A 22,422-nucleotide genomic window follows, 5' to 3' on the forward strand; every position below is an offset into this window, starting at 1 on the left:
AGGGAGTGAGACAGGGTTGTAGCCTCTCCCTGATGTTATTCAATCTGTATATTGAGCAAGCAGTAAAGGAAACATAAGAAAAATTTGGAGTAGGTATTAAAATCCATGGAGAAGAAATAAAAACTTTGAGGTTCGCCGATGACATCGTAATTCTGTCAGAGACAGCAAAGGACTTGGAAGAGCAGTTGAACGGAATGGACAGTGTCTTGAAACGAGGATTTAAGATGAACATCAACAAAAGCAAAACGAGGATAATGGAATGTAGTTGAATTAAGTCGGGTGATGCTGAGGGAATTAGATTAGGAAATGAGACACTTAAATTAGTAAAGGAGTTTTGCTATTTGGGGAGCAAAATAACTGATGATGGTCGAAGTAGGGAGGATATAAAATGTAGACTGGCAATGGCAAGGAAAGTGTTTCTGAAGAAGAGAAATTTGTTAACTTCGAGTATAGATTTAAGTGTCAGGAAATCGTTTCTGAAAGTATTTGTATGGAGTGTAGCCATGTATGGAAGTGAAACATGGACAATAAATAGTTTGGACATGAAGAGAATAGAAGCTTTCGAAATGTGGTGCTACAGAAGAATGCTGAAGATTAGATGGGTAGATCACGTAACTAATGAGGAGGTATTGAATAGGATTGGGGAGAAGAGAAGCTTGTGGCACAACTTGACTAGAAGAAGGGATCGGTTGGTAGGACATGTTCTGAGGCATCAAGGGATCACCAATTTAGTATTGGAGGGCAGCTTTGTTCATATCTCCAAGCATACTACTACAAACTTTGTATACAAGGAAACTTAATAAGTGAAAAATAAATTACATGCGTATGAAGTCTCAGGCACAGTTTCTTAGCTAGTGAATTAATGATCTTCTTATATGAGTAACTCGACATTTGTTATCGGTTGAGTACAGGTGAACAAGAGATTGAACCCAACTAAAGATTGCAAGAGCTCTAAACATATTTTTAGTGACATTGTTGTCTTACATCTTTATTGGTAACTCTTGTAGCATGTCAGTCTAAGGTCCTCTTTGACACTCAGAACAGTGTCAGTAGCTCCCCACTGCACATAGTGTGACGTAGGGATATCTGCTGGTGAACTGTGTCTGCCGCGTATTGCTCGAGTATAAAGAACAAAATACAAAACTAATATGTGAACAGATACAGGATATTGTGTACATATAAATGAGGTCTATCTGTACTCAAGATTTGAAGAGAAACGAAGATATCAACGACAATTGTGCAATACCGGTCCAGGACTTGAACCCAGATATCCCACTTTAAAGGAGCCTTAACTGCCTCAGTGAACCAGACACACTTCCCACCTGACCCAAATTCTCAACTTGAAACATGCTAGTAGCGTCTACTGTCAATTAACTCCTTTGCTCACAGCTTTTGGCTGCATCCTGCAAGATTTCAGACGTAGTGTGCATCCACACTGAAGTTGCCGTGGGCCATCTATGCTCATAGATATTACTATGATATTTACAGGGCGAATGTTAATAAAATTGAAAAACTGCGGGGATGAATTCCTGACTGGAGATGTAGGAAAGAAGATCGTATGAACATGTGTCCAAAAATGCATCGTTGTCACAGTAGGTGGTGATGGAGTATGACAGGTCCTCTGATCACGTGCCATGTGTTCCCTGTGTGTTGCAGGCTGTGTAATTGATGCAGCATACTACGAGGGTTGGCCAGAAAGTAAGCTCCAATCGGTCATAAAATGGAAACCACAGTGAAAACCAGAAATGTTTTTATTTGCAACAGTTAGGTACACCTTCCACCTACTTCTCTACACAGTCGCTGCTCCAACTTCAAGTGTTGTTATAGTGTTGTATCAGCTTTCCAATATCCTCGTCATAGAAAGCAGCCGCCTGTGCTTTCGGCCAGTTATCTGCACTGGTCTGCAGCTCGTTGTCTGTGGCAAAATTTTGTCTTCATAGCCAGCGGTTCCTGAGATGAGTCTCAGTGGGAGCCAATTACGGACTGTATTCTCATTGAAAATGCTGCAGGAGTGTCTTCATTGCCCCTGCAGTGTGCGGCCGAGGATTGGCATGAGGAAGGAACTGCTCGACAGTTGTGTTATGAGGGCTGCATAACACAGGCGAAATCTCTAACCGGGCCTTCGTACTTGACGGCAGATGCTATTCCCTACACATCTTTACGTGCTCACTGTTCACTCAAAACTGAAAAGAGTGACTTGACACGATAGATGGGCATACTAGAGACACTGCCCAACACATCTGTGCAAAGCTTTACCGGATTTTCCCAGTGGGTTCCATTTCGTGACCGATCGGGACTTACTTCGTGGACAGCTCTCATATAAGCAGCAGAATGGTCTGGTATTCGTGTCAGGAACAAGTCGAGATGGTGTTTGTGTGCGCCCAAGCAGATGGAATTGGTTGAGAGGCAGCCTGGCTATGCCAAAACAAATACCCTCACAGACACACCAACCACCTCGCTTGACATTTCGATCGCTTTCTGAGTGTTTGTATGATAATGAGTCCTTTCAGGCAGACGAATGTGCAGGGAGACATTGGACTGTGCGAACACCAGATTTTGAGGATCGGTTTCTACAGGGTACAGGCTCCAGACAAGTGGCATGCCAACATGGTGTAAACCGAGGTACAATTATGTGTATCCTGTATTACAACCACTACTATACCTATCACCTGCAATCCAGTGGAGGCCACATTGAACATGTGTTGTGATGTGGATGCAATGCAGCTGTGTACCGTGTTACGGGATGATTTGTTGTCATTGCACACACACTATCCGTTTCCGGACACATGTTTTAGGACCTTTTTTCCTCCATTTCCAGTCAGGAACCTGACCCTGTAGTTTGTGTTTTATTAATGCTGAGCTGGTATATGTGTGGTGTCTGCTCTATTGAACGTGCCCCCAACATTCACTAGCGGTGTAGATTAGAGTGTCGGGGCGAGTCTTGGTGAAGTTCTGACTAATGGTGTGCAAGGTGCAGCCGGCTCCTGACCCAGAACTGAGCAAGTGATGAAATGATGCCTGATGGGTGTTGCACTCTACCTTAAATAGCAGTGCTGCCATTTTCTCATGTGAATGCTGCTTGGGAGCATGGATGGTACCCCCTGGTGCTGCCTGTAACAATCAGTGTGTCAACAGATAGTTTATGCAAGGTGTGTTTTTTAAGGAAGGTCCATTTGAACATAAATACACAACAAAAGAAAGTACATACTTTACTCTATTTTTCGACATAGTTGCCAAGTTTGTTCAAGCACGTATCATACCTCTCAACCAATTTTAAAATACCCTCTTCATAAAAACTTGCCGCCTGCTCCGATAACCAAGAGTTAACTGCCGTTTTCACATTGTCGTCGTCATTGTAACGGTTGCCACTGATGTGTTGTTTGAGGTGAAGGAACAGATGGTAATCACTCGGCGCAAGACTAGGACTGTAGGGTGGGTGGCCTAAAACTTCCCAGCCAAACTGTCCAATAAATCGCGGGTCTGACCTGCAGTGTGAGGTCTTGCATTGTCATGGAGGTCTTGCATTGTCATGGAGAAGGACAATTCCCTTTGTCAGCATGCTGCGGCTTTTGTTTTGAATCGCTCTGCATAGCTTTCTCAGGGTTTGGCAGTACGCTTCTGCATTGATAGTGGTTCCTCGTTGCATGAAGTCGACCAACAGAACAAAATGCCTATCCCAAAACACCGACGCCACGATTTTGCGCTGGGACAGAGTCTGTTTGGCCTTCACCTTCACAGGTGAATGTGCATGTCTCTGTTCCATGCTCTGTTGCTTCAATTCGAGTGTGATATGCGAAACCCGTGTTTTGTCTCCAGTTACGATCTGACTCGAGAAGCCGTCACCTTTTTCGTGATAACGAGTCAAGAACTTCAGCACACACTCAAATCTTTGGTTTTTTGCGGTCCTCTGTTAGGACCCAATGGGAGCAAAGTTTCCTAAACTTTAGGTGTTCAGAAACAATGTTGTAAACACTGATCTCAACACATTAGGAAATTCATTTGCGAGACCTGTTATTGTGAAGCGCCTGTTCTCACTAATCCTCGCTTCAACTGAAGCCACCAAACCATCTGTAATCAAAGAAATGCGATCGGAGTGGTCCTCATCGTGGATGTTCTCACAGCCATCTTTGAATTCTCATCCCCACTTACGCACTTTGCTTTCACTCATAACAGTATCACTGTACACTTCGCAAATCTGTCGATGAATTTCTGCAGCAGACAGGTTCCTTGCTGACAAAAACCGTATCACTGAGTGAACCGCACACGCGGTGGTCGAGTTGATAGTCTCAAACACTTTGAAAGCACAGAACAGAACCGTACAGGTTAGCTACAGAGCTGTAACTGAGCACAGTTGCTTCTGAGGCGTGCCGATACACGACGCGTGCGCTCGTTGCGGTATGCACGCGAACTACTAGTGTCTACAACAAAATGGACCTTACTTAAAAAAAACGCCTCGTAAATGGTATTGCATCCACAACAGGCAATGCCCTTCTGATATTGGTAAGTAGTCTCAGAAGGGAAATACCTGTGGACCAAGGGTAAGCAAACCTGCAGGGCAGAGACGTTGTGCTGGAAGCATAATGTAGTCGTTGTACAGCTGATACGCAGCACAGATGGTGCACAAACTAAATTTATGTTGTTGCAAGTTAACAACAGAGTGTTAGAAAATACTTTCTGTCTCTAATTGCTCTTGCTGTTTTTCAATATATATTTTGCATTTTTTGTTCCTTGCCTTCTGCAAAGAAAAGAGCTATTATGAAACATTTTGTCTTTACAGGGAGTTTGAGCAGAAGATGCTAATGATGAAGAAAACAAAGAAGGAAATGGATGATTTCAAGAAGGCGCGTGACGAGTGGAGGAAGAAGGAAATGGAATCAGTTGAAATGGAAAATAGGTGAGTCTATAAACCTACTGATGCATGCAGTTGCCATGTCTATTACCTGCTGCATCTCTCTCATAACTTTTGTTGTTGTTACATCAGTGGTCCTCCATACTATACAGTTTGATAAAAACAAGGAGGTGAAAGAAAGTTCCCCACACTCGCCTGCTCTCTCTCAGTCTTTGCCTTGATATAGATTCACACTGGTCCTGTTACACCATTGGAAGTGCTATGAAGGTCCATGTCAGAACAGTGTTAGTTCAAAGATCATAAAAGTTCAGGCGTCTATAGTCCTGTTTAAATTAGTTGCCATATGACAGCTAGCTGGCTGGACTGCTTCTACCAACAAAACTACAGTAGAAGCCTACCATTGTCGCCTCCCAAATGTTACCACTTCCATTGGGCAAAGATTTGTACCTGTCAGTTCTCGAGTCAGAAAGTTTTGTGGATGCAGAACTATTCCATGTCTCAAGAAGAAACATAACTCTGCTACTAATTAAAATTAAGAACAGATATTTGATAAGCGTAGGGACATTGTAGTGGTCTGTACCATAAGTGAAGTTCAAATTTTCTACAAGACTTTCATAGGAGTATTTATTTAAGATACATGCCGCATAATGCAACATAGTACTCAGCTGTGACACCTAGCATGTTATAATAAAGAAATGTGTACATTTCTTTGTTAGGTTAAGTTCAGAATTTGGTACGGTGTGGACACTTTAATGTGGCAGATTAGGCGGTGGATGTTTTAACATGTTGTTGCATCGCATATTTCTAGGGGTCGGGCCTGAACTACATTGTTAACAATACTCTGCCAGTGTCACCAAGCAACTGCGTGGTAGCTGTCCCCAAATGCCGTGTGATGTGTGTTGCCCATTGTTTTCTTATTTTGTCCATCACTGATTTCAAGTGTGTCCTTTACAACACAAGAAGAGATCAGTGATCAGAATACAGGTGTTCGCTGCTGCCCTGTGAGAGGGAGGCGGGGCTTGTTTCCCTGTACCTCTCTCTTGCCTATAGTTATCAAACTTCCTGTTTGTTTATGCTTGCAGTTATCTGCCACTATATAAGTATAGTGTCCACAGTCTACATCCTAGCAATTGGAAAACATATTCTGTCACATTTTCTGACTGTGCTGAAATTCTTTCCCTAATGTTAAAATAGAGTTACTTTTGGGTCTACTTCTATGCTAAGTGCCTTGTCAGTTCTATCTGGAGCACTGTCAAGCATGGGTCGCACAGCTATAAATGCCCACAAAAGGTTGAACTTTATATTCTGTGGATTTTGTAATCATCAGATTGGATGGGAAAATGCAAGTAATGTCCAGAAACATCTTCAACCAGAGTCACATTCAGTTCACTGGCAGAAAAATTCTACTTTTTCCAACAGATCAGTTGCAAATTCTGGAAAAAAAAGATAAAAGGAGAAGAGAGATGGTAATTTTGCAGAAAATAGATGCGATATTGCCTGGTCCCTATGCATGGTGTAAGGTGGTTTTTACTATTTCTTTCATTTCAGAGGGTACTTCATAATCATGTTTTCCCTCAGAGGGTGCTTTGTACCGTGTCGTGTGGCAGACGGTCCTCTGCACCAGTTGTGCGTGACAGAGTATACCAATGTTGAGTGGCAGAGGGTGCTTCCTATCAGTGTCGCATGGCGGAAGGTGCTTTGTACCGATGTTACACCGCATGTGGTGCTTCATATGAATAATGATTCATACAGAGCATTCATCTTGCCGATGTTGCGTGGCAGAGGGCTCTTCACAGCTGGCTGTAGCTTACACGAAACTTTGTTGCAGTTGGGTGAACTGCACGAGACTGGCTCTGCAGTTGGGCAGTTGGCAAGTGGCCATAGCTCACAAGGAGCTGGTGCTACAGTCAGGCAGACCGGGTAGCGCAGTGGCTCAAGGCTCCAGTCATTCCCACAAACTCTAATTAAATGTGGAACAGCTAACAATCGTCCCTCCTGAGATATTTCCTGATGCGGGTTGTTTATATCATTTGAGTTATGTAAAAGTTATGATATTCCCTTACCTAATATTGACAGAGTGAGGTGGTGCAAATTTATCGCACTGGGCTCGCATTTGGGAGGACGACGGTTCAAACCTGCATCTGGCCATCCTGATTTAGGTTTTCCACAATTTGCCTAAATCACTTCAGTCAAATGCCAGGATGGTTCCTTTAAAAGGACACAGAACTGATGACCTTGCTGTTTGGCCCCCTCCCCCAAACCAACCAACTAACCTAATATTGTTATCTGAATTTTAATTATAACTCTGTACAGTGACCCACAAACAAAGCTACTTCTGTGCCAGACGAGTCATTCTGCTGTGGATACTTAGCGCTACACATGCAAAGCCTGGGTGGGTAATTAGCTTCCTACAGATTATGCTAACATAATAGCTTATTACTGAGCTTCTCAAACAGTTAAGTTCAGCTACTTTTGGTCTTCGTATAATTGCTAATCTTGCAAAAAAAAGTATCAACCTCCTGACGTATTTTGCATATTTCCACTCAGTAACATTGTATAGAATAATTTTCTGGGGTAACGTATTGTACTGAATGCACAAAAGCAAGCAGTAAGAATAATATGTGGTTTTTACCTATGGACATCATGTAGTTACCTCTTCAAGGAGGTAGGCATTTTGAGTGCACTGTTACAATACATATTTTCACTAATGAAATTCATCTTAAATAATCCATCACAATTTGGGAAGAACAGTGATGTACATACCTACAACACTAGAGGAGAAAATGACTTGTATTACTCATTGGTAAAGCTGTCATAGGCTTAGAGACGAGCTCATTTCCCCTATAACATAAAATGTGTGACAGGTGGTGAAGCAGGTTTTAAATGTAATTTAAAATCATTTCTCTTGGACAACTCCTTCTAGTCCATTGACAATGCTCTACTTAAAAACTGATAGCCTGTTAAAGAAACATGGTTTTTAAGTGTAGCTGCGTTAATGTGCTAATCGTGTATACATATCCTGTAAACTGACTCATTCTACATCATTTTGATAAAATAATTGCTCAAATTATCCATACTCGCAGTTATCTGCAAAATAAAAAGTGCACAAATGTAATGATGTATCAACGTGCTTGATGGTCTGGTGCCACGGCAGTTGTGGGCAGCTGAATCATTTATTTATTTGAGATTCATGCCGCATAATGTGACATAGTACTCAGCTGTGGGACCTAGAATTTTATAATAAAGAAACGTGTACATTTCTTTGTTAGGTTACGTTTAGATGGTGGAAGTTTTGTTTTCTTTTCTTATTTTGAAATGAATGAAATGACTAATCCTTGTCCATCACAGAACATGAAATTAACTAACTTCGTTAATCACATAATGTAATCAACACACATTTCATTCATGTATTTAGTATTAATTATAATCAGATCCTGCTTTTTGGAATAGAAACTAAGTGGTATTCAGTATTTCGTTGTTATATAAACAACAAGATTTAAAGTAACTTGAAACTTACTGGCTGTTATTTAAAATTAATTGCATTTCTACAACCAGGTAACTTAGTACATTAAACTGGTTCAAGTCAGTTTTGTAACTAAAGTTTATTAGTATGTAGTTCTATGAAATGTAAATATCAAATTCTTCTGTGAAATAAAAAGTCCTCATTAAAATTAACCACACCATAGGGATCAGCAAAACACAAATTACCATCTGAATATTACAGATTTTTGCTCCACTGCCTGTGAAGTAATTTTGATATCTGCTAGGGGGTTGCTATCTGAAAGCAAATCTCTTAAGGAAAAAAAATCGTATTTGTTTACTCTACGAATGGTATCAAAGTATGTGGAGATGCTCCATTTCATTACGTTTTAGATTCTGTAAACTAGTGAAACTGTCATTTTTTGTATTTGTCTGTTAATCTTGCACCCCATAGTAACTGCCCATTTTTGCCTTTTTATATAGTTGTAGCATTCATTAACTGGTGTTTATGTTGACCTTGCTAAAATTTTTAGTTCATATTTGGTGATTATCATAATTAACTTTGAAGTCTGACGTTGTTTCAGTTCATCAAAATGGAGAAAACAAATAAAGGAAGAAAAGTCCAAGATAGTTTAAGCTGATCATCGGATTATATTGTCACAGCAAAACTGTTGTAAACACCTTACTGACTCATCTGTTACATTTTTCCTCACATTTACAGGAGGCTCGTGGAGTTCTTGCAGAAGAGAGAGGAGCGGGAAAAAGAAAGGATGCAACAGTTGAAAGAAAAAGAAGAGAAGAAGGCCAGGGTGAAAGAGAGCCTTTCCCGCAAGCTCTTTGAGGAAGATGTGAGTTTTAATTGCAGCTAGTGTAACTAGTTCTGCTGTGGAACCTAATGACCAAGTCTATGGGTGACAAAGAAAATCAGGGACAAGCTTTCTAGTGTCCTAGTCAGCAGTCTGTGTCATTAGCTTTGTTGACTCAATCATGGGGCCAACGGTTCAATTCTTGGCCAGGTCGGGGATTTTCTCTGCCTTGGACTGGGTGCGTTTGTCATCACCATCATCATCAGCAGCAGCATTAGTATCATCACCATCGATGTGCAAGTCACCCAAGTGGTGCCAAAGGGAAAGAACTGCATCAGGCACCCAAACTCCCCGGAAGCCAAAAATTCCATACACACATTTCATTTACCTAATGTCCTGCACTACATGCTAATCTTTAAGCAAAAGGAGGCATAAAAGAAAGAAGATGCACAATAGCTGTTGCAAGCAGAGAATCAATAATCTATGTTCTTTCTATCTTTCTGTAATTATTTCATCTTGGGAGACATTTCTTCCCATACTTTCTTCTTTTTCTTCTTCATCATCATATTTCTTCTCATACTTTCTTCTATCTCTTCATCGTCATCATCATCATCATCATCTTCTTCTTATTATTATTCTTCTTCTTCTTATTATTATTATTGTTTCTCCTCCTTCCTCCTTCAAGCACATTGCATTAAATACCATGTGCAATCATTTTGGAACTACATATATTGCCAAACACATTTCTGGTAATGCACACTGTCATTAGACTGTGCAAAAATCATCTGATAAATGTGTATTGACTCATAAAAATGATAAGAAGACTAGTATTTCATTTTGCCTTATTCTAAAAGTGCTGCTGCTGCATTGGTACAAGGCATGTCCGGAAATTAGGTACCGTTTTAGAAAAAACTCATAAAAACATTCTTTCAAACCAAAATTTATTTTTACAAGAAAAAGCATTTCGTAAAAAATTTTCTACATAGTTACCGCAATTGCTCAGACATTTGTTGTAGTGGAAAACTAACATTTCTGTGTCCTCATTATGGAAACTAGCCGCCAGTGAAAGCAGCCACTGCTGAACACCGTTTTTTGTGTCGTCGTTGCTTTTGAAGCACCATTTTCTAAAATCACACATCAAGTTCAGGAATAATTGGTATAAGAAGGTGCAAGACAGGGGCTGTATGGTGGGTGATCGAACTGCACCCAACCAAATTGTTGAATAAGTTTTTGAATGCCACCAGCGGAACGGAGAAGTGCATTGTCGTGAAGCAACACAGTGCCTTGACCGAGCACTCGCCACATTTGGTTTTGAATTGCACTTCAAAATTTTCCCAGTGTTTCACAGTATCGTACCGTGGTCACCTTTTCATTTCTGGGAGGAACTCAACAGGGAGAGTGCCTTTTGTGCTGTCATTTTTTCTTTTTTTGTTTAGGTTGGCAAAGGATCTTGAGTGCTTCCACTCTGTTAACTGATATTTCAATTCTGGAGTAATGTGGCAAACTCAAGTTTCTTTGCCAATCACGATTCTGGTTATGAATTCATTTCCCTCAGCAGTGTCAAGTAAAAAATGTCAAAGCGCTGCCAAGTCGCTTCATTTTGTTGACATCCGCAAGCATAAACCCAATGGGAACACAACTTGGCAAAAATTTTTGCAATCTGTGACATCATGCAAAACAGTTTAGAAATTTGTGGGAACTCATCACAAAGTATTCTTATTGTGAACTGTCTATTGTCATGAATTTTGTCATTCACTTTCTCTACCAAGCCCCACTACTGACAGCAGAAGGCTGTCCATCTGTGCTTTGTCATGAACATTGGTTTGTCCGGCATTGAATTGTCTCATCCAGTTCCTCAATATTCCATCAGTCAGTACATTTTCACTATTAATCTCTACAAGTTGACAGTGAATTTCATCTTGCTTAGCATGCTTTGTGTTCAAAAACTGTATTACAGAATGCACTTCACAGTTGATGGGATCAGAGATTGTCTTAAACATTTTGAATGATCACTAACGAGTGTAAACACAACCCAGCTGTAATTAAATCAGTGAAAAGACAATGAACCAGAGAGACGAGTGTGAATGTGCAGAACTGTGACACAAGTGCTATGGTGGCGGCAGAATGAAATGGTACTTACTTTCTGGCCGTGCCTTGTATATACATCTGAATGGCTATCAGGAAACTAACAAACGTACATTAATGCTGGCAATAGAAGCCATCTCCTCTCAGTGGTTGAGGACACTCTGTAATTATATCCAAGTAGCAAATTTGTGTTAGTAACTAGTGACACAGTTCATCACAGTTTCTATCTGCTGTGTAGTACTTAAATGTTTAAATATTCAGTGAACTCCTGAACTAGTACTGAGGGACTGTCATAACTCATTCTGATTTACATTTCCAGTGGCTCCCTCTAGACCATTTGCAACAACTGTAAGTAAGAAAGACTGCCTTGAACACAACAATGCTTTACAGGACATGGTCCTATTATAGGTGATACGTCCGTGCCTTCTCCTGCCATTTGAATTGACTTAAACCAGCTGCTCATGGGTGGCATTAACAGAGTAGTCTGGATTTTGGACCATGGTGCAACTTGGCATCAGTGACCCAGCACTCTATCAGCCACTTTGAGAAGCTCTGAAACAACAGCAAAACTACCGTATTTACTCGAATCTAAGCTGCACCGCAAAAATGAGACTCGAAACCAAGGAAAAAAAAATTTCCCGAATCTAAGCCGCACCTGAAATTTGAGACTCAAAATTCAAGGAGAGAGAAAAGTTTTAGTCCGCACCTACAAATTGAAACAAAGTTGGTCCATTTTAATATGAGACACAGTTTAGGTCGAATGAATGACGATACAGCTACAGTAGTTCGGTTCGAGTCGTAAGCTTAGCAGTAAGCTTTACCAGGTAGCCATTGCTATGCGTCAGGTGCTCCGACTGTATTTATACGGGTACCCTTCCTTTTTCACATGCTTCGTCTGGTTTGAATTGATTGCTTATTTTTCTTTGATCTCATAAGTACCGTTCTCTTTGTTATAGGTGTTTACATCACTCTAAAGCTGAAAATGCATTACTGTACTGTGTCATGCATTGTTTGTCATATTCTGATAATGAGTGTTTACGGCCTGTCACCGCTCGCGGCATGGCTTGCTTTTGTGCGCGCTACTGCCGCTTACAATGAAAAAAAAAAAGAAAGGAATTGTCTCATTAGCGAAACAATGGCAAGAGACTGCTATTTGTTGTTACTTACACTGTCGCTTTCTTTGATAATGATCAACAAGAACCAAATAATAGACTGTGTATGATAGAAGATGTTCTGAACGAGAGTTTAGCGAAAATTTTTCTCCGTTTGAAAATCTTTGCAGACGCCTCTTTAGTACATTACATTCTGCACAGAAATTAGAGTCATCTTAGATTTAAAAATCCAGTCAATTGCCGTGCTTCATTTCTGACTGTATCACTATTAGGCATAAGAATAATATGAATATAAATATGACATGATATGTATATTCTTCTGCGTTTGCTGTTGTCCTACTCTAGTTTCGTAGTTTATTAGGCAGACAGGATTTAAATGAGATAGCAGCATACACGAAACAATACATGGTAAAATGTTTATATATGTATTATTCTTATGGTGAAGAGAATACTGCATGTGATTCACAATTCATAAAAGTTCCCATTACCAACCATCTCTTCTCACAGGTAGGAAAAAATTCAAAATGTAGAGTTTTCCATATTGACAAAAACCCCAAACAGTCTTGCCAGTCGGATTTTCGTAGTGCATTGAAATGCTGCTACATTCGAAGATGAACAATACGGAATTTGTATTTACTTCGTTGGATAATGTATGAAAATGCAGTGGTCGAAACTTGGGGCGGAGAAAAAAAGCTCGTCTTCCACTTTTTTTTAAATTTATTTACTGACGCAGAGGTTTTGGCGCCAGTATTTATCTTTGTGCCTGCAAAGCAAGCCTGTATAGTGCTACATATATTCGATGGCAGAAGTTAGTTGTGGCAGCACCTACCAACATTTTTCAGAACTTCCGCTTACTTTGCATTTGATTCTAAGCCACAGGCAGTTTCTTGGATTACAAAAACCGGAAAAAAAGCGCGGCTTAGATTCGAGTAAATACGGTACACAGAATCCTACCCTCTGTCACTAACCATGTGAGCGAGTAGTAACTACATAGTGAATGGGCTCAGAACGGGATTTTAAGACTGCACGTCCTCTCTGAAATGCTGACATCTGCATATATTATTGACAGAACTGTCTGCGAGGCATTGTTACTATCCAACTGAGTACACGGAATGAAATTCACACAGACTTTATACCTTGGTATCGGCACATCCTCTGTTTAGTATTGTTGGCAGCTTTGTGGTGAAATTACGCTGCAACATTAAATATTTATCATCAGCTGCTAAAGGTTTACAGTTTTGCATTTTCCATCAATACCTGTATGAATATGTTTGTGACCAGTTTGCATAACCCTGTCATAGTGCTTCATTTTCTTTGCCTTAGAATATATATACACTCCAAGTTAATCAATAATTACAATTTTATTTATGTTTAATTATCAGTCATCAAATCTTCCACAGTATGACAAGTTCCTTGATACCAATTCAGATTTCAATGTGTTTCTTCATTGCTGTACAACAGGGAGTATCACAAACAGTTGGAGTGTGCGATATGATAGTTTATAATCTGAACCGTGCCTTATATGATGTCAATGTTCGAAGGAATTTTCTGAAACAAGTTGATGATTTTTGCTTGGCAGATTACATGTTCTATTTGAGTATCACTCCATATAGTATGGAAGGGACTGTACTTATATATATTGACTTACTACAGCTGTAGTATATGATTCGGAGAGACAGTACTCCAGTATAAATTAGTTGGTATTTAAGTTACAGTGGGCTGTACTGCTCCCACAACCAATGTACCTGTAGTAGCTGTCCTGATATTGTCAGCTTCCACTGTTTAGCACTTATACAGCACAAAGCATTGTGTTTGGCAGCTCTGAAGTAGGAATCTTTTGCAGACACAAAATATTGCTGTAGTACAAGGAAAAAACATAACTCCTGTTCTAATTAAAATTTAAAAAAAGTTTTTTGTCATGCTTAGAGACTTGAGATCAAAAACCTGCTTGAATTTCAAAATGTTTACATGATATTTGTAGGAGATAGAGACTCTGAACTTCATACTTACTACAAGTTAAATATTGCAAACAAACAATTTTGAGTCATGAAATACTGTGTGATGAAGATCCAGTGTCGAGCATGATATTCTGATAAGCAATGAAAAAAAAGAGGTATCTCAGTGAGTTGAATTGTTTTTGAGACACAGTGTGATAAGTTTGAAGCCGTTTTCTGGGTGGGATAATTTCACTTGTTTGAAAAAGAACTAATAAAACTCCAGCAAAATTAAAATCAAGGTTAGGTTTTTGGCATGATTAGGGACATTATAGACAATTATGTAATGTATGAATTTCTGATTTTTTATGTGATTTTTGTGGGAGATAGACACGTTTTAGGAAAGAGCTGTAGTGCATGCCTGCAGACAGAATTTGTTTGCAGCTTTGGACTTTAAATGTCTGATACCAACTAATTTAATTACATCAGTAAGTAGAGAATCTGTGCTTAATGTAACTCAAAGATACCTGATACCAAAACAAAATTCATGTCATTCTATAGGAAAAACAAAAGTAGGTCCAAAACTCATGCCACCACACCTAAACCGATCAACACAGTACTTCTTTCCCAGGCTGCATAAATGAAAAGCTCCATCTGACGGGTGACATGAATACCGATAGGCTGTCAGGGTCTCAGGTTAATATTCTATTCACTAACAGACTGTGGGAAGGCATGGTGTGTGACCCTACTTGCAGGGAGCTACTGATTTGTATGAATATTGCAGAAAGGTGGAAGAAATTGCAACACTAATAAGTAAAAGATTTAGAAAATATGACAAAGATATGTATTCTGAAATCAGAGAGGAACAAGGTAATCTTAACCAAGGGCAGCTTCCATAGACATAAACACATTCGCAAAATGAGTTGTAGAATGGCCATTGAACTAGAACTGTGCGAGCTTAACTGACAAGGGAACCTCCCCATCGCACCCCCCTTAGATTTAGTTATAAGTTGGCACAGTGGACAGGCCTTGAAAAACTGAACACAGATCAATCGAGAAAACGGGAAGAAGTTGTGTGGAACTATGGGAAAAATAAGTAAAATATACAAACTGAGTAGTCCATGTGCAAGATAAGCAATATCAAGCAGAGTGTCAGCGCAGGAGCGCGGTGGTCCCGTGGTTAGTGTGCGTAGCTGCGGAATTAGAGGTCCTTGGTTCAAGTCTTCCCTCGGTTGAAAATTTTACTATATTTATTTTCGCAAAGTTATGATCTGTCAGTTCGTTCATTGATGTCTCTGTTCACTGTAATAAGTTCAGTGTCTGTGTTTTGCGACCGCACCGCAAAACCGTGCGATTAGTAGACGAAAGTACGTTCCTCTCCAATGGGAACCGAAAACATTTGATCGCAAGGTCATAGGTCAACCGATTCCTCCACAGGAAAACACGTCTGTTATATTATATACGACACTGGTGACGGCATGTGCGTCACATGACAAAAATATGTTGTCGACCCACCTAACTTGTACACTTGGCGAATGGGTAAAAAGATCTTCTACCTTGCCCAATTTAGGTTTTCTTGTGGATGTGAGAATAACTCCCAAAAAAGTGATGAAAACATAAGAGTTTGTCACATAAACTGCAACAAATGAATGCAACAGTTTCACAGTCACACAGTTTTCCCTGTGCTCTGTCAAAACATATGTTTTTAACGTTTTCCAAATTTTTCCGTGTGTAGACCGTCAAATCCTGCATATGTCCAAGCAAATCTGAAGATGTCCTGGAATTTTCGAGAGCGAAGTTGATTGTGTGAGTGCCTGAACTTTGATAATTGACACACGTCAATTGCTAGAAAATAAAAAAGTTAAAACTTTTACTCGAGGGAAGACTTGAACCGAGGTCCTCTCGTACCGCAATTGTTTACGCTAACCACGAGACCACGGCGCTCCTCAGATCATATTGTCCTTCATGCGTCTTATGTTACTCATCGACTACTCAATTTGTATATTTTGCTTATTTTTTTCATAGTTCGACAAAACTTCTTCCTGTTTTATCGATTGATCTGTGTTCAGTTTTTCAAGGCCTATCCACTGTGCCAACTTATAACTAAATCTGAGGGGGGTGCGATGGGGAGGTTCCCTTGTGAGACACAACATAGAGAGAATACTGAACTAAGAGAACTGGGTTTAGCCAGCAAAATTGTAGGGGTGGGGGGGTTGGCAGACATTGATGGACCTTACCGTATGGCATATGGCTGGTGCTATTGCTCTCCTGTGGTGCTGCGAAATGTGATTGCCAAAAGCCCGAAACAGTGAACAGATCCGAGCGTCATTGCTAAACTGTGCCTGAACTAACAAACAGATAAACTGTACTGCAGTATGGCGGATGAGTGCCTATAGCAAAGATGCAGTTGTGGGCGAGTCAGCAGGTCCTGATCCTTTCGAGATGGTGATGCAGAAGGCCCGGTGTGGCGGTGTTCAGTGTTTTGGTAGCTGGGCAGCACTTCACAGTAGTGTGCCTACAGCTGAAAAGAGTAGTCTGGTGCCATCTTACTGGGCGGTCAAGTTGCTAGCTGTCACCTGCTGGGCTGTAGAACTGCCCTCTTTGCCCCAAAGGTTTCCTAACCTAGTGGAGCCTCAGCCACTGGAACAGTGGGCTTTTCTGTATTTGTGCTCATCTTGAGACCGAGAAGATGCCCTGGTTACATTTGAATCTTTTTAATGGCTACCACCGTATTGAATAAAGTATTAGTTCCTTCATTTGTAGGGTTTTTATTATTATAAAGTTTCTTTCCTTTCTGTAATTACTTTGATGCTTTATCTGCAGTTGACTTTTTAGGTGCTTCAAAATAAAATTGGTATGCGAATTACAGATACAACTGTCTTTTGTTACTCAACGAAATGTCCCGAATCTGTCACCTAATTTAATACCTGTTGATTACTTCTCAACTCATCCTCTGTTTCCAGCCTTGTGTGGCTGTCCGTGAGCTTGTCATGGCAAGAGGTGTACTTGGGTGGGTTTCTAACACAATGTGTTATTCATTGTGATAAATTTTAAATACTTGGGATGCAGTGTATTACATGAAAGTGCATCTGATTTTCACTGTAAGATTGAGGAATTTAACTGAATCAGTGGTACTATCGGGTGAAGTGTACAGAGGAAAGAGACACTCTGAAAATTTAGAAGCCACTGTTACTTTGAGTAGCAATGTTTGGGAATGAGGCAGGGATAACAACAAAAAGGTCGCACTAAGAATCCTGAGTGTGAAAATGAGATTTCTAAGGCATGTAACAGGATATGCAAGGCACGATCAAAAGTGAAATACAGAAATGAGAGCAGAATTAGGATTATCTTTAAATTAAAAAGAAAAAAAGAAAAATACTGAAGGAAATAAAAAGAGCACGTCTGTATATCAAAAGTATTAGAGGCAATGAAAGAGTTTCTGTTTGAGGGTGCTACTCCAATGTATTGTGACTCGTTGTACACATCATTCATTATTCTAAGAATTCAGTGTGGCTCATTGCCTGGTGTCATACCGTTCTTCCGTGACAGTGCAAACTCCCGTTTCAGCTGATGCGCCTGGAGCGGACAGATCTGCTGCAGCAGCTGGCGGAGGAAGACCTGCGGCAGGCGGCACTGCGTCGCGAGCAGGAGGACGTGGACCGCGCGCTGCGCACGCGACTGGACCTGCAGGACATGATGCGGCAGCAGGCGCGCGACAAGGCGGAGCGGCTCCGCAAGGAGGCCGAAGAGGAGGACCGCTACCGCCAGCAGGTGAGTGGCGGTCTGCGAGTCTCGGGTGGCACTGACTGGTGTTTAAATGTGGTGCTGATGTTACCATATCAGGCAGACGTATACACTGTTATTAACTCAAGAAGGTTGTCAGTTTCATACAAAGACCATGTCTGAACTGTTCTTGTCTCATATATTTCTATTCCTCAATCTTGGAAAGCCCGCCTGTGGACTATACACGTAATTAGTAGGGATAAGGAAAAACTGTTTCTTTTTTTTTGTTTTGTTTTGTTTACTAATTTCAGTGTTAAACTCTGCGAATTTTGGTGTTACTTCCTGCATTTTTTGCCAATATCAGTGTTCTCTTCTGTCAATTTCAATGTTATTTTCTCTCTAATTCTGTGGTTCGTTTACTAATTTTGGTTTATTTTCTGCCAATTTTTGTGTTATTTTTATGTCAGTTTTGGTGTTATTTTATGCCATTCAGTCTATTGTCTACCTGTTACAGTGTTACTTTCTGCCACCTGCTAATTTTCATATATTATGCCAGTCTTGATGTTATTTTGTACCAGTTTTGATCTTATTTCTCGGCAATTTTGGTGCTGTTTAGCGCCAGTTTTGGTACTATTTTCTACCAGCTTTGTGTTAATTTTTGCCAGTTTTTGTATTATTTTATATCAATTTTGTAGTTTTTATGCCAATTCAATGTTAATTTGCTTCAATTTTGATGTTGTTTTCTGCCACTTGTTTTTCTACCATTTTCGGTATTATTTAGTCATTTCTTGTGTTATTTTATACCAATTTCAGTGCTGTTTTATGCCAATTTTGACTCTATTTTTTCAATTTTTGTGATTTTTTTTTTTGCCAAGTTTAGTGTTATTTTTTGTCAAAATTGATATTAGACAGCTTTTTTTTCTTGATTTTTGTGCCATTTCATTGTTTTACAGGGTGATGCTCAAAATGAAAATTACTGTACAGTTACATCCTATTATTGACGTTACATGATATTTATTTACATTATTGGAAAAAGTAAAATTTGCTTAACACCTATTGAATCAAATGAATTGGAGGTAAAATAACTTTGCAAATATACACTTGAAAGTTTTTCAAAAGAAAGCCTCATGATAACTTCAAAGCTCTTTTCTGAAACAATGTAGTGCTGATTCGTCAACACATCACTCTAGTGTGAAAACATCTGCTGAGAGTCCATATTTGAACATGGGAGACAAACAGCCTGTAGCACAACACCTTACGTTTGACAATGTCCACATTTCTTGCTTGCAAGATTTCACTGTATGAAGTTATTTGTATCTCTTTAGAATATCTACACTGCTGATACCTGCCATTCCAGATACACCCTACACACTCCTTGCCATGTCAGTATACTAGAGTTCATAATTATCATCCTAGGGTTGAAACGAGAATTTAGGGCTGTAAATATGGACTTGTATAGAACTGTGACCATAAGAGTGTCAGCCAATTTTGAAGGTGAAACTGAGAATGTTTCATCCTTTTCTTCACTTTATTTGAAATATTTATCTCTTCATGTTTTTCAAAAGGTTGCTGATTTTCTCAGCAAAAGTTTTTCCCACAATAATCAAGCCACCTTCAGGATTTTTTAAAACTTGGATTAGACATAACATTTATTTATAAAGGTCCATCTTGATCAGTGTGGTCAGGATGGACGTTTACAAATAAAGTACCATAACATCATCAAGGACTCATTCACAGATTTCATTTCTTGAATTGGTAACAGGTACTGTCAATATCACATTTCCAAATATTTCTGCATAACCAATCACACTGAAAACAATACGTTCTGAAGAGCTCTTTTATACAGTGCAACTGTTGAACTAAATATTTTTGTGGTACGGAAGTATACAAAAACCAGCACTTTAGCTTCACAAAACCTTAAATCAACATGACGCCTGGCTTAATTTGCTTCTACAAGCCAGTCGCAGTGCAGGACACGTGACATCAAACAAGTATTTTCTTGCAGCAAAAACCAAGACAGAATGTTTGGGTAGTGAGCATGGGCTTCTAGTATCATACCCTTTCTTCCAGAAGTTCTAGTCCAGCAAGATACGGAGTAGAGCTTCTGTGGCATTTGGAAAAGTTGGAGAAAGGTACTTTTACTACTGTATTGCCAATGTGCTACCGTGGTGTACATGTAAGAAGGTGGTTTGTTTTGGCAACGCACATTGGCAATGGTTGTCCACATTGAAGGGGTGGTCGAGAAGGCACAGGAGCACGTGAAATTGCTACACAGAGGGAAGTTTCTTGTCTCCATGGACCCTCTTAGTGCTCTACAAATCATTCAGCCAATGTACTCAGTGGATAGGATAAATCAAATGGCCCAGGACACTATACAAGTCCTGCAAAGGCAGCAGAAACAAGTGGTCTTCTGCTGGGTGCCTCAACATACAGGAATCGAGGGGAATGAGAAGGTCAACAGAGCAGTGGATGCAGCCCGCCAGGAAAATACTGCAGTTCACCTTAATCTCCCCTTACATGCTATTGTGTTACCCAGTGACATTGTCGCAGTGGTAACACCGGTTCCCATCAGATCACCTAAGTTAAGCACTGTCGGGCTGGGCTGGCACTAGGATGGGTGACCATCAGTCTGCCGAGCACTGTTGGCGAGCGGGTTGCGCTCAGCCCTTTTGAGGCAAACGGAGGAGCTACTTGATTGAGAAGTAGCGGCTCCGGTCATGTAAACTGTTATATGGCCGGGAGACCCGTGTCCTGACCAAATGCTTCTCCATATCCACAGCCAGTGATGCCTGTGGCCTGAGGATAACACGGCGGCCGGTCGGTACCATTGGGCATTCATAGCCTGTTTGGGTGTATTTTAGTTTAGGTTATGCTGTTGTGTTATAGGTAACAGAGAGTGATGGCTGAGTGGGATAAGCAGTAGCTGTAAGTGGCCGTCAACAAACTGCGCTCAGTCAAACCGACTGTGCAACCGTGATACACTTCCTTTCAAACTCAAAGAAGGGATAAACTGGTGCTCTCTGATCTTCATATTGGTCAGTCCCAATGACACACACTTATCTCTTGCGGCACAAAGGTCCACTGGAATGCAGTGTTTGTGGCATCACACTCAAATCGTGGTTTTTGTATGCTGATAGGAGGGAAGCCTTTGATCTACTGAGAGAGTAAAACTCAATTTTAGGAGACGACAAGATAGTAGTAGCGAGAAACTGTTGACTTTTGTGTGGTATGAGGACTTCTGCCCAATTTAATTGGTTGCAAATTTGAATCTGTTTTTGGGTGGCTGGTTTATCCTATTAGTTCCGCAATCATCCAGTCCTTTTTATGCCTTCGTCCATTTTAGTTATACTGCTAGACCTTTCCGTGTAGCTTCATGTGTGTATGCGTTTGACACACACATTAAACACAGCTCCTCTTCCCCGTCTGTGTGTCCACCTTTCACACCTTTTGTCTGTCTACCTCATACTCCACCTCTATCTGTTATCTCCTCCTCCCCACTCTCTCTCTCTCTCTCTCTCTCTCTCTCTCTCTCTCTCTCTCTCTCTCTCTTCATGTCCTCCTCCACCTCATTTTGTCCATTTCCTCCACTCCCTCTGTCTGACCATTCATCCTCCTTTCTCTCTTTATATCTTCAGCTCCCCTCTCTTCCTTTTTTACCTGCCCACTACCTCCGTACACCTTCCATCTGCCTCAAGACTGACTACTCGTGCAACAGTACCATGATCTCGAGAAAGGGTGCTGGTGACTTTGGAGTTCAGTGACTGGCAATTTTTGCATCCATTTGTCCATCTGTGTGGTATGTGGCAGAGATAGAGAGTATACTGGTGATACTGAAAACTATTATCCATCCTTCTCTGCACAGAATGCAATACTGCCTTGCTTGCTCAGCTCTGTAGTGGTGGCAAATCACCCTTTATCTGTCTGGTCTCCACCCCCAAACAACCCCACTCACCCTCTATCACCCGGCCGTCTTTCGCTCACAGCTGACGTGTGAGATCATGGAGAAGCAGCGCATCGACCAGCTGACAGCAGAGAGGCAGAGGGTGCGACGTGCCGAGCTGCGACGGGAGGTGGAGGAGATGATAGCGGAGCGGAGGCGGAAGCGGCAGGCAGAACTGCAAGAGCTGCACGAGCAGGAGCAGTGGCTGCAGCGGCTAGATGATGACAGGTGGGGGCGACGTGCACTTACATGACCTTCCCGTTGCATCTAGTTTGTAGAAAAGGCACTTTAGAGAATCTCTCACTTTCACTATAGGTACAGGATGAAATATTATTGCATGAGAAAAAAAAGCAAACTTACTTGACATTTGTTTTACCATTTATTTATTTATTTTTGGATCCCACTTTTGGATTACCAGGTTGTTAGCCCATTGTCTAACATTTGCAAACATCAATAAATTAATAACTTACTTAACTTTAAGTGATCGGGCCCA

General features: G+C 40.6%; 1 protein-coding gene across 1 annotated transcript in view; it reads left to right on the forward strand.

Annotated features, from left to right (window-relative positions):
- The window catches only part of LOC124552480 (meiosis-specific nuclear structural protein 1-like), a 91,682-nt gene that overhangs the window by 43,714 nt on the left and 25,546 nt on the right, over positions 1–22,422 (forward strand). The window contains exons 6-9 of the mRNA XM_047126761.1: positions 4,778–4,894; positions 9,051–9,177; positions 17,834–18,037; positions 21,973–22,157. Of these exons, the coding sequence (XP_046982717.1) occupies positions 4,778–4,894; positions 9,051–9,177; positions 17,834–18,037; positions 21,973–22,157 (633 nt within the window). The remainder of the gene's footprint in view (positions 1–4,777; positions 4,895–9,050; positions 9,178–17,833; positions 18,038–21,972; positions 22,158–22,422) is intronic.

This window comes from Schistocerca americana, chromosome 10, assembly GCF_021461395.2.
Source record: "Schistocerca americana isolate TAMUIC-IGC-003095 chromosome 10, iqSchAmer2.1, whole genome shotgun sequence".
Taxonomy (NCBI): Eukaryota; Metazoa; Arthropoda; class Insecta; order Orthoptera; family Acrididae; genus Schistocerca; species Schistocerca americana.